Here is a 12,099-nt window from a genome sequence, read left to right as displayed (position 1 = left end):
CCTACCAGAGAGAAAGGCCAGTATATACCAGTATACCCTAGCTAGCTAGCTGTCTGGTTGAACAGCTGAAGTAACTAGGCCTACCAGAGAGAAAGGCCAGTATATACCAGTATACCCTAGCTAGCTGACTGGTTGAACAGCTGAAGTAACTAGGCCTACCAGAGAGAAAGGCCAGTATACTGTATAACAGTATACCCTAGCTAGCTGTCTGGTTGAACAGCTGAAGTAACTAGGCCTACCAGAGAGAAAGGCCAGGCTGCTGAGTGACTCATGTCTGTCTGTCTGTCTGTTTTCCTGCCTCCCTCAGGTTACCATGACAACCACATAGTGATCCGTTGGTTCTGGGCGGCGGTGGAGAGGTTCAACAACGAGCAGAGACTCAGGCTGCTACAGGTGGGGGTACACACACACACACACACACACACACACACACACACACACACACACACACACACACGTACAAACACACACATACAAACAAAGACACAAACACATACAAACACACACACACACATATACAAACAAACACACACACATACCAACAAACACACACACTTATACAAACAAACACACACACACACATACAAACAAACACACACACACAAACACACACACAAACAAGCACACATTCACACACACACACACACAGTGAGTAACAGCGACATTCTTCTTTCTGTTCTGTTAGTTTGTGACTGGTACCTCCAGTATTCCCTACGAGGGTTTCGCCTCTCTCCGAGGCAGCAACGGACCCCGCAGGTTTTGTGTGGAGAAATGGGGCAAAGTTACCTCTCTACCCAGGTAAACTACTGTGCTGACTTCACTTGTAAGGCCATGGGAACTAACTTCACTTGTAAGGCTAAGGGAACTCATGTAGTATATTATCAATTTGAGTATAATGTATGAAAAGGTATTATACAGACTGAAGTATATTGTTGTTGTTTTCACTGTGTTTGCGGTTGTCTCCTCCCCAGGGCTCACACCTGTTTCAACCGGCTGGACCTCCCTCCATATCCATCCTTCTCCATGCTGCACGAGAAGATGCTCACTGCCGTGGAAGAGACCAGCACCTTCGGCCTGGAGTGAGGACCCCTATCACCTTTATCCTTTAACCCCCACTCCTCCTAAGACCTTTGACCCTGACCTCTGAACTGTAGTATCACAGAGGTAGAGGAACCCAAGGGGTTCAAGGGGATGACTGTCTAGTCCGTCTGGCACCCTGTTGTATCTTTATACACACTCACCTTCCTGAAGTGAGCTGAACAGAGGAGAATAGACCGATGTGTATCAGAGGGCATGACCCCTGCACAACGCCAGGGTTTCCTGTGACGGTTAAGGTCACTTAGACACACTGCCAACACAAACCAAAGGAGAGCACCCTAACACTCACACCCTTGTTACTCCAATAAACCAATGGGAGAGATGGACTCGTAAGCCTCCAACCAATCGCACAATGAAGGAACAAAAACCAAGACATCACAGGACATCTCTCCTCTGAGAGGCTGAGGCCGACATCACAGGACATCTCTCCTCTGATAGGCTGAGGCCGACATCACAGGACATCTCTCCTCTGAGAGGCTGAGGCCGACATCACAGGACATCTCTCCTCTGAGAGGCTGAGGCCGACATCACAGGACATCTCTCCTCTGATAGGCTGAGGCCGACATCACAGGACATCTCTCCTCTGAGAGGCTGAGGCCGACATCACAGGACATCTCTCCTCTGAGAGGCTGAGGCCGACATCACAGGACATCTCTCCTCTGAGAGGCTGAGGCCGACATCACAGGACATCTCTCCTCTGAGAGGCTGAGGCCGACATCACAGGACATCTCTCCTCTGAGAGGCTGAGGCCGACATCACAGGACAGTGTTGCTCCTGGAGAAGGGGATGAGAGGAGAGAGGAAGAGATGAAGGAAGACAAGACAGGTGCTCTTCAGCTGCTGTGGCCACGCCTCCTGTCCTGTCAGGGAAAGAGAACCAACCAATCAAGGTCCAGGCAGCTTTGTGACCTGAGCTTGTTGAACACTCTGACAGGTGTGTTCTAGAACAGAACACTGAAGTAGCCTATCGTGATGCGGTGGTGTTTGTGTGGTGAAGCTGAACTTGGATCTCTCTACAGGCTTTTAATCTATCTGCAAAATGCATTTTGTAACGGCCACAAACAACGATATGTTTTTGAATGTACTGACTGATATCACGATGATGCGCTTGAATGTGTCGTTTTTGTACGTCGCTCGATGACTCGTCAAATCTAAACGGCTGCCTCATTCTTACCAAACTTCAGGGCAAGCTATTAGCACGGATAACCAAACTCAGCTACGGTTTGTTTTCGATAAAGACATTACATTGAGTTGGCTTTCCTATAATGTTAGACACCAAGCTCTCACACACTCTTTCAGTGTTTTAGCTGTTTTCATTGTTTGCTAGTATGTTGATTGTACTACACTGCCAGAGTAGAGGGTGATCTGAACTTTTCAAATCCGTCATGTTTGGTTGTTGCTCTTGTTTTTAACTTGCTTCTACTTTTTCCTCCTTCTGTGCATGATCCTGATTGCCACCTAATTGAATACCTTGGTTTGATATGTTCCTATTTCAATAGGGTTTGGGACCCCGATATAACATCGTATAATGACAGATGTTTGTATGACCATGATAATGAAAGTAAAACATGGTGATTAACAGCCTGCATGTCGAGACACACACACACACACACACACACAGGCTTACATCATGCAATTATAATGTGATCTGTGTGTGGGTGATGGTAAGGTCAAGGGACATTTATAGCTTTATAGAGACTCGTGACAGAGAACATGTTGAAGTCATATATAAGCACAGGTGCCCATGGTGTGCTATTACACTGACTGTTTTGATGGGTGAAATGTTGGTTTTCAAGTGAGGGGGAAAAAATATATTTTATAGACGTATCTACAGTACTAGGAAGTTTTAAGACGAGGAGTAATGAGAATATGAAGGAAGAGTTATAGAAACACATACATATTTGTCATGTTTTTCACTTCATACTCTGCCTTAGTCAGAAGGCCTTAGTCTGCCTTCTGATACCACCATAGTCTACTCTCAGGGTGCGTTCCAGGTCGCGCTTTATTGCAGTCGCGCTGCTGCTGAGCATTTTAGCCGATTACTATATTGTATGTATATCATATTAATGTGGTTCCAGAGAGGTAAATACTTTTCCAGACGTTGTGAGGGACTATCATCTGAGCAGTGTGTCGACTGCAATAACAATGACATGAAACGCGCCCAATGTCTTTGTTTCAGGGCTGTGACCCCACCCAGCCACCATCACATCCCGAGACTGTGGAATGTAGCTAACAGAATGTAAGGGACTGAAATAGAACAACCTCCTGCATTCTCTTCCATCATCCCAGGGCCAGTGAGAGACTGAGGGCAGATATATGACATGTTTTACGTTAAAAACATACTAAAAGAAAGGGAAGTACACAGTGGCATTACATGTATTAACATGTTTTAATTTTTTAATTTGAGTAATAAATCAGACGCTCTTATCCAGAGCGATTTACAGTTAGTACAGTCATCTTAATAAAATGTAGCTAGGTGGGACGGGTTCTAGTGTAGTTTTTGAGCATAGACTGAAAGACTGAAGCTAGGGAGGGGAAGTTTCTCTTGGTGTTTCAAAGGTATGCACCATGGTCTTGTAGTGGATGGGAATACTGTACATGTCCTGGGATGGCTTGTAAGAAGTTCTTATAACTTTTTACGTGCTGACAGTACACGTTTCTCTGTCTGCAAATGAATGATTGTGCTGTCCTGTGTAGGCTGTATTTTCCCCAGGGGTCTCCAACAGTTCGATTCGCTACAGTAGCTCGCAGTCTACCTATGAGTAGCTCGCAGTCTACCTATGAGTAGCTCGCAGTCTACCTATGAGTAGCTCGCAGTCTACCTATGAGTAGCTCGCAGTCTACCTATGAGTAGCTCGCAGTCTACCTATGAGTAGCTCGCAGTCTACCTATGAGTAGCTTGCAGTCTACCTATGAGTAGCTCGCAGTCTACTTATGAGTAGCTCGCAGTCTACCTATGAGTAGCTCGCAGTCTACCTATGAGTAGCTCGCAGTCTACCTATGAGTAGCTCGCAGTCTACCTATGAGTAGCTCGCAGTCTACCTATGAGTAGCTCGCAGTCTACCTATGAGTAGCTCGCAGTCTACCTATGAGTAGCTCGCAGTCTACCTATGAGTAGCTCGCAGTCTACCTATGAGTAGCTCGCAGTCTACCTATGAGTAGCTCGCAGTCTACCTATGAGTAGCTCGCAGTCTACCTATGAGTAGCTCGCCAAACAATTCTGAAAGTACTTGCAATTTTGACTTGTTCATAAACAAATCCCACAAGTGTCAGACACCGCAAGCTCCCAGCTACTATCTAATTAACGCAAAATTGACATTTTCCCACCCCTGGTTAGCCAGGGTGGGAAATGTTAAAAAGCCAAACCTAACAATATCTGCCAATGAATTCCCAGCAACATTGCCCCTGTCTGTCTGAGTGGTGCGCGCGTTTGTCCATCACTCCAGCCAGTTGACGTGATAAACCATCATGTGAGTTGACAGAAATACTTTCCCTGAAACCTTTCCAATTAAATATGTATTGCAGGTAGGCTCACCTGGCAGAAGTATATAATGAGTATCTGTTATTTGAAAACTTTGCCATGAAATGCGCAGCAGTATGGAACCATTGCTAGACTGGCACATTCCTCACTCAGATGCGTAATTACAGGAAAATTACACAAAGATATCTACATTTGTTAGTTTTCTTCCAGACCTAAATTGTCCTCAGAGGGGATTTAACTATTGACATGGACTCAGAACATCCCATTCCGTTGTTTCCATGGACTCAGAACATCCCATTCCGTTGTTTCCATGGACTCAGAACATCCCATTCCGTTGTTTCCATGAACTCAGAACATCCCATTCTGTTGTTTCCATGAACTCAGAACATCCCATTCCGTTGTTTCCATGAACTCAGAACATCCCATTCTGTTGTTTCCATGAACTCAGAACATCCCATTCCGTTGTTTCCATGAACTCAGAACATCCCATTCCGTTGTTTCCATGAACTCAGAACATCCCATTCTGTTGTTTCCATGAACTCAGAACATCCCATTCCGTTGTTTCCATGAACTCAGAACATCCCATTCCGTTGTTTCCATGAACTCAGAACATCCCATTCTGTTGTTTCCATGAACTCAGAACATCCCATTCCGTTGTTTCCATGAACTCAGAACATCCCATTCCGTTGTTTCCATGGACTCAGAACATCCCATTCCGTTGTTTCCATGAACTCAGAACATCCCATTCCGTTGTTTCCATGAACTCAGAACATCCCATTCCGTTGTTTCCATGGACTCAGAACATCCCATTCCGTTGTTTCCATGAACTCAGAACATCCCATTCCGTTGTTTCCATGAACTCAGAACATCCCATTCTGTTGTTTCCATGAACTCAGAACATCCCATTCCGTTGTTTCCATGAACTCAGAACATCCCATTCTGTTGTTTCCATGAACTCAGAACATCCCATTCCGTTGTTTCCATGAACTCAGAACATCCCATTCCGTTGTTTCCATGAACTCAGAACATCCCATTCTGTTGTTTCCATGAACTCAGAACATCCCATTCCGTTGTTTCCATGAACTCAGAACATCCCATTCCGTTGTTTCCATGAACTCAGAACATCCCATTCCGTTGTTTCCATGAACTCAGAACATCCCATTCTGTTGTTTCCATGAACTCAGAACATCCCATTCCGTTGTTTCCATGAACTCAGAACATCCCATTCCGTTGTTTCCATGAACTCAGAACATCCCATTCCGTTGTTTCCATGAACTCAGAACATCCCATTCTGTTGTTTCCATGAACTCAGAACATCCCATTCCGTTGTTTCCATGAACTCAGAACATCCCATTCCGTTGTTTCCATGAACTCAGAACATCCCATTCTGTTGTTTCCATGAACTCAGAACATCCCATTCCGTTGTTTCCATGAACTCAGAACATCCCATTCCGTTGTTTCCATGGACTCAGAACATCCCATTCCGTTGTTTCCATGAACTCAGAACATCCCATTCCGTTGTTTCCATGGACTCAGAACATCCCATTCCGTTGTTTCCATGAACATTTTGTAATTTTGAAAGTGAAAAAAAATCTAAAAGCAGGAAAAGCAACACTGACAACAAATCTCTGATTTTAGAGTTGTTTGTTAACCGTTATTTTACCAGGTATGTTGACAGAAAATATACTGCACTACTTTCTCTTGTGTATCAACGACCCGGAGAAGAGTTGCAGGGGAGAGGAGAAGAATGGGCCTATTTTAAAATCTAGTAAGAAATGAGTAGATCTGATGCCAGAAAAGGTTGGAGACCCTGATTTGCACTGAATGTACCAATGTTTTGGGGCTTTTGACTCTATTCATCCAAGTCTCGGTCTCTCAACCTCCATGGTCTTCACATTCACCACCATCACTGAGTAACCGATAGCCCATCACACCAACCCACTACTTCTTTACTCACAGTAACCACAACACAACATGCATATATATATATATTATCACCAATTGTGACCAATTTGAAAGTTGCATCCATGTTTCAGTTGTTCTCACCTTTTTGTAATGGAATGTTGTGCCTGTTCCTCTGTGGCTGGCTGTCTGCCTGTCTGGTCCTGCGACCGGCAGGACTCTAGGATGAGATACTACTGTCTGCTGGGGGGTTCAAGGCTGTGTCTTTGTCAGAGCTTCACTCTATGCAAAGCTTTGTTCTCCATGTCACTCCTTATGATTGTATGAAAAAACCTGATAAAAATAATTGATTAAATGTGTCTCTGTGTCTTTTGTGTTGGGAGTTGAACATGAATTTCTATTAGTAGTGGTATATTCAGTATTGCGTCTTTTGGCAATTTGTTTCATAAATTAATAAATAAATACAATTCAAAGATAAGATGTAATTTTGCATGACTGATCCCGCCCCTTCAACCTGTTGCCAAGAGCAACCGAAGCGTCAGGGGACTGTACACAGAAGAGCCATGCTAGCTAACGTCAGTTAGCAAGCTAACAGCTGGAAGTGGCTGTTTTAGTTTACGTTAAGTTCAAGAGATTTCATAATATAATGCAATTTGATTCAAGTCAATAGGTCAGTTTCTCTCCAAAAACGGTAAGGAAATGCCACCAAAAAGAGTGAAAAGCGGGACAGTGTCTGCTGCTGGTGCAACGGCAGTTGGAAACAAAGGTTGGGAAACTGGACTCACTAATGCACCATTTGAGGAGGTAGGGAACGTTAACAGCTTGCTATCTTTAGCTAGCTAGAACTTTAGTAAAGCTAGATATCTAGCTAGTGAAACACTATTTAAACACACTAAACTTTAAGGGGCCAGCTACTAAAGCAGGGAATGACTTCACTTGTCACGTGGCTATGTTGTTGTTCTTCACTGATCAGTGTTGTCTGATGATGATGATGATGCTAGGAGACTTGGAAGGCCAGCATTTCTCTGGTGGTGGGAGAGAGGCTGGAGGATGAGGAGCTGACCGGTGCTCTGCTGCTGGCCGTACAGCAGCCCCTACGCAGGCTCTTCAGCGTAGTCACCTGGGACACCACCCTAGAAAAGGTCAGTAACACAAAGTCTGATTGCTCACAGTCAAGTGTATATCAACCAATGAATGAAATGCTTCACAGATCCATGAACTGGGAAACCCAAAAATCAAGAAGACCAAGGATGTACCCATGTTTTATGAGGTATGTAATGCACCCATTTTTCAGTCAAATGTGCTCTATAGGCTATTCATTTCAAAAGACAAATTTACGAAGCAGCAAAGACAGAGTCTTGCACAATAAATTAGAACTATTACTCAGTCTCTGTCTATTCTACATCAAGTATATTGTTTGCCTATGAAGGTGATGGAGGCAGCCAAGGTCCTGCTGGATGCAGGAGAGGAGCTGCCCTGTGACCTGCTGGGTAAACTGCTCAAGTTCCAGCTCCTGGGAGTCAAAGCCAACGACCAGCAGAAGAGAGCCACAGAGATGAGGGTAGGAAGGAACTCCTGACAGCCATCAACAATCATCAGTCGTCTTATCGCCCTGGCAACAGTCAGCTTTCCTAGAGAATCTTTTGAAGTGTTATTGTCAGATAGAGTCAGAGTTATAGCAGTATTGTAACGTGGGTGATAAGAAACCTTGTCTGAGACATGAAGAGTAGCCTGCGCTACCTGTTAATGCCTAGGCTTCAGCTCAGCAGGCTAACGCAGTCTTCCTTCACAGAGGAGACCCGGATTTGAACCGCAGTATTAGCACCACTTAGTTTAATCCACTCTCTCCCAGGCTGCTGAGGAGAAGGGTAAGGGCAAGGCTGGCAATGCCTCCCCAACCAAAGACAAAGGTGGTGCCAAGCCTGCCGCCAAAGGTGACAAGGGGAAGAAAGGGGCAGAGCCCAGCGCCCCAACCAAGGACACCAAGCTGAAAAAGAGGGGCGAGGAGGATGAGACCAACAAGTATATAGGTGAGAAGTCTACTCTGTCTCAATGATCACACATACAGTATAGTAGTACTGTTAGGTTGTTAGTATGAGGTTGGTTGTCACTTTGTGTTGGGGTGACTGGGAGGTTCTCTCTCTCTCTCTCTCTCTCTCTCTCTCTCTCTCTGTCTCTCTGTCTCTGTCTGTCTCTCTGTCTCTGTCTCTGTCTCTGTCTCTGTCTCTGTCTCTGTCTCTTCTCTTTCTCTTTCTCTTTCTCTTTCTCTTTCTCTTTCTCTTTCTCTTTCTCTTTCTCTTTCTCTCTCTCTCTCTCTCTCTCTCTCTCTCTCTCTCTGTCTCTGTCTCTGTCTCTGTCTCTCTCTTTCTCTCTCTCATGCTTTCATGTGTGTGTGTCTAGATGATGAGCCAGACGATGGTCCTCAGCACTACATCCTGGTGGTGGGCTTCCAGCAGGCTCAGCTGGTCTCTGTGCTGGACTCCCTGGGGGTCCATGTGTCCAACATTATCAAGCTGACCTCACAGAGACCAGACCGGCCAGAGGGATCACTGGAAGGGAGTGATGACAAACCCCTGGATGTGGGTAAGACATAGATTGGCATCAATGTGTGGGTTTGGTTTGATTTAGCTTGGGATCTTGAATCGTTTGTTCCACTGGTTTCATTGTACAGTCAGGGTAAACTGAATCAAGCACAGCAGAGGTATTTCTGACAGTATTTCATATTGTCAGTACAGTATTGATCTATCAATCAATCTAATTTTAATGTGATTTGTGTTGCTAAATGCTGCTATTGTGTTCCTGTAGACGCGGAGACTAACATTAGGAGAAGACAACGGGAGCAGTTCTGGGGTCATTTGGAAGGGGTGCTAAACAGTGGCTCAGCATTCTCCAAGCTGTTTGATGTGGCCCGCCTCAGTCACACGACTAAAGAGATCCTGCCACCACAAGACAAGGATACAGAGGCTATGGTGATTTCCTCTTCGGATTCGGATTCTTCTGCTTCCTCTTCTGCTGCTGCTCCTTCTTCTTCTGATTCTTCTTCTTCTTCTGCTGCTCCTTCTTCTTCTGATTCTTCTTCTACTGCTGCTCCTTCTGCTTCTTCTTCTTCTGCTGCTCCTTCTTCTTCTGATTCTTCTTCTTCTTCTGCTGCTCCTTCTTCTTCTGATTCTTCTTCTTCTGATTCTTCTGCTGCTTCTTCTGCTGATTCTTGTTCTTCTGCTTCTTCTGCTGCTGCTCCTTCTGCTTCTTCTTCTTCTGCTGCTTCTTCTGCTTCTTCTTCTTCTTCTTCTTCTGCTTCTTCTGCTGCTGCTCCTTCTTCTTCTTCTGTTCCTTCTCTTCCTTCTTCTTCCCCTTCTTCTTCCTCTTCTTCTGATATCAATCAAAGCTCTGACAAGAAGGCCGAGAGTCGGACACCTAAGCAATAAACATTGACAAGAGCAGTGTGCGGGTCTTTCTTTAATTATGATAATTTTATATAATGTACTTAAAATGCCATGTTAATATGTTGTGTTGTAGCTTGGGTTTGGGACACGTCTGTTTGAAGACGTGGCGTGTCTGATCTATGACTGTCTGGACTGGAGGAGACAGCATCTACACTACCTGAACAACATGAGACTGGTCCAGGTGCCATCTGTCCCCAGAGCTGTGGCACGCACCACCCAGGACAGCCCTGCAGAGGTACTGTACCAGAAACACACATGCATGCACACACAGGATGAACTGACTGGTGGATGGAGTAGGAAACCATACTGAATATACACAATACTGTCTTTTATTTCATGTAGGCCTGTTTTCTGTTTCTACATGTAGCAGAAATGTTGAGGAATATTTTCTGTCATATCTCAGACGGTTCAGACCACAACGCCTCAGACACCTGGGTCCAAGAAGAGACAAGCCCAAGAGGAAACCACTCCAGGTATTCTACAGCTTCACAAACACACTGGAGGACAGTTGATCAAGTAAATGATTACAGTTAACTGATAGCTGAATGAAAGTGAATTGACCCTAACCCAGGGAGCTGATGTCTGTTGTTGTCCCAGCAGAGCCTGAACCGGCTGCTCTGAGTACTGATGTGGACATGCGTTACTATAACGACCTGCTGGACCAGATTCCTCCTGAAGCCTCCTCTGTTCCCCTCATACTACACTGCATGCTGGAGCAGGTTCTGTTTCCTTCATACTACACTGCATGCTGGAGCAGGTTCTGTTTCCTTCATACTACACTGGAGCAGGTTCTGTTCTGTTCCCTTCATACTACACTGGAGCAGGTTCTGTTCTGTTCCCTTCATTCTACACTGGAGCAGGTTCTGTTCTGTTCCCTTCATACTACACTGGAGCAGGTTCTGTTCCCTTCATACTACACTGAAGCAGGTTCTGTTCTGTTCCCTTCACACTACACTGGAGCAGGTTCTGTTCTGTTCCCTTCATACTACACTGGAGCAGGTTCTGTCCTGTTCTCTTCGTACTACACTGGAGCAGGTTCTGTTCTGTTCCCTTCATACTACACTGGAGCAAGTTCGGGTCTGTTCATACCACATTGGAGCAGGTTCTGTTCTGTTCATGCTACATTGGAGCAGGTTCTGTTCTGTTCAAACTACATTGGAGCAGGTTCTGTTCTGTTCCCTTCATACTACACTGGAGCAAGTTCGGGTCTGCTCATACCACCTTGGAGCAGGTTCTGTTCTGTTCATACTACATTGGAGCAGGTTCTGTTCTGTTCATGCTACATTGGAGCAGGTTCTGTTCTGTTCAAACTACATTGGAGCAGGTTCTGTTCTGTTCATACTACATTGGATCTGTTCTGTTCTGTTCATACTACATTGGAGCAGGTTCTGTTCTGTTCATACTACACTGGAGCAGGTTCGGTTCTGTTCAAACTACATTGGAGCAGGTTCTGTTCTGTTCATACCACATTGGAGCAGGTTCTGTTCATACTATATTGGAGCAGGTTCTGTTCTGTTCATACTACATTGGAGCAAGTTTGGTTCTGTTCATACCACCTTGGAGCAGGTTCTGTTCTGTTCAAACTACATTGGAGCAGGTTCTGTTCATACTATATTGGAGCAGGTTCTGTTCTGTTCATACTACATTGGAGCAAGTTTGGTTCTGTTCATACCACCTTGGAGCAGGTTCTGTTCTGTTCAAACTACATTGGAGCAGGTTCTGTTAAAACTACATTGGAGCAGGTTCTGTTCTGTTCATGCTACATTGGAGCAGGTTCTGTTCTGTTCATACTACATTGGAGCAGGTTCTGTTCTGTTCATACTACATTGGAGCAGGTTCTGTTCTGTTCATGCTACATTGGAGCAGGTTCTGTTCTGTTCAAACTACACTGGAGCAGGTTCTGTTCTGTTCATGCTACATTGGAGCAGGTTCTGTTCTGTTCAAACTACACTGAAGCAGGTTCTGTCCTGTTCTCTTCATACTACATTGGAGCAGGTTCTGTTCTGTTCATACCACATTGGAGCAGGTTCTGTTCTGTTCATACTACATTGGAGCAGGTTCTGGTCTGTTCAAACTACATTGGAGCAGGTTTATTTTCTGTTCTGTTCATACTACATTGGAGCAGGTTCTGTTCATACTACATTGGAGCAGGTTCTGGTCTGTTCAAACTACATTG

General features: G+C 44.9%; 2 protein-coding genes across 4 annotated transcripts in view; both read left to right on the top strand.

The window, feature by feature from the left end:
- LOC116359774 (E3 ubiquitin-protein ligase HECW2-like) overlaps nt 1–6,835 on the top strand; it is a 59,845-nt gene extending 53,010 nt beyond the window's left edge. Inside the window, 3 exon segments of the mRNA XM_031813327.1 lie at nt 308–393; nt 686–798; nt 972–6,835. Of these exon segments, the coding sequence (XP_031669187.1) occupies nt 308–393; nt 686–798; nt 972–1,083 (311 nt within the window). The 3' untranslated portion in view covers nt 1,084–6,835.
- A 177-nt stretch (nt 6,836–7,012) lies between these two features.
- The window catches only part of LOC109879946 (sperm-associated antigen 17), a 40,776-nt gene continuing 35,689 nt past the window's right edge, over nt 7,013–12,099 (top strand). For all 3 annotated transcript variants that reach the window (XM_031813649.1, XM_031813648.1, XM_031813647.1), the window contains exons 1-10: nt 7,013–7,284; nt 7,482–7,622; nt 7,691–7,750; nt 7,910–8,041; nt 8,333–8,510; nt 8,881–9,063; nt 9,286–9,449; nt 9,997–10,158; nt 10,327–10,396; nt 10,524–10,642. In XM_031813649.1, coding sequence (XP_031669509.1) covers nt 7,180–7,284; nt 7,482–7,622; nt 7,691–7,750; nt 7,910–8,041; nt 8,333–8,510; nt 8,881–9,063; nt 9,286–9,449; nt 9,997–10,158; nt 10,327–10,396; nt 10,524–10,642 — 1,314 coding nt within the window. In that variant the 5' untranslated portion in view covers nt 7,013–7,179. The remainder of the gene's footprint in view (nt 7,285–7,481; nt 7,623–7,690; nt 7,751–7,909; nt 8,042–8,332; nt 8,511–8,880; nt 9,064–9,285; nt 9,450–9,996; nt 10,159–10,326; nt 10,397–10,523; nt 10,643–12,099) is intronic.

Source organism: Oncorhynchus kisutch, unplaced genomic scaffold (genome assembly GCF_002021735.2).
Source record: "Oncorhynchus kisutch isolate 150728-3 unplaced genomic scaffold, Okis_V2 Okis05a-Okis16b_hom, whole genome shotgun sequence".
Lineage (NCBI taxonomy): Eukaryota > Metazoa > Chordata > Actinopteri > Salmoniformes > Salmonidae > Oncorhynchus > Oncorhynchus kisutch.
The sequence above is the reverse complement of the archived record's forward strand: the minus strand, read 5'-3'. Positions and strand labels throughout refer to the sequence as shown.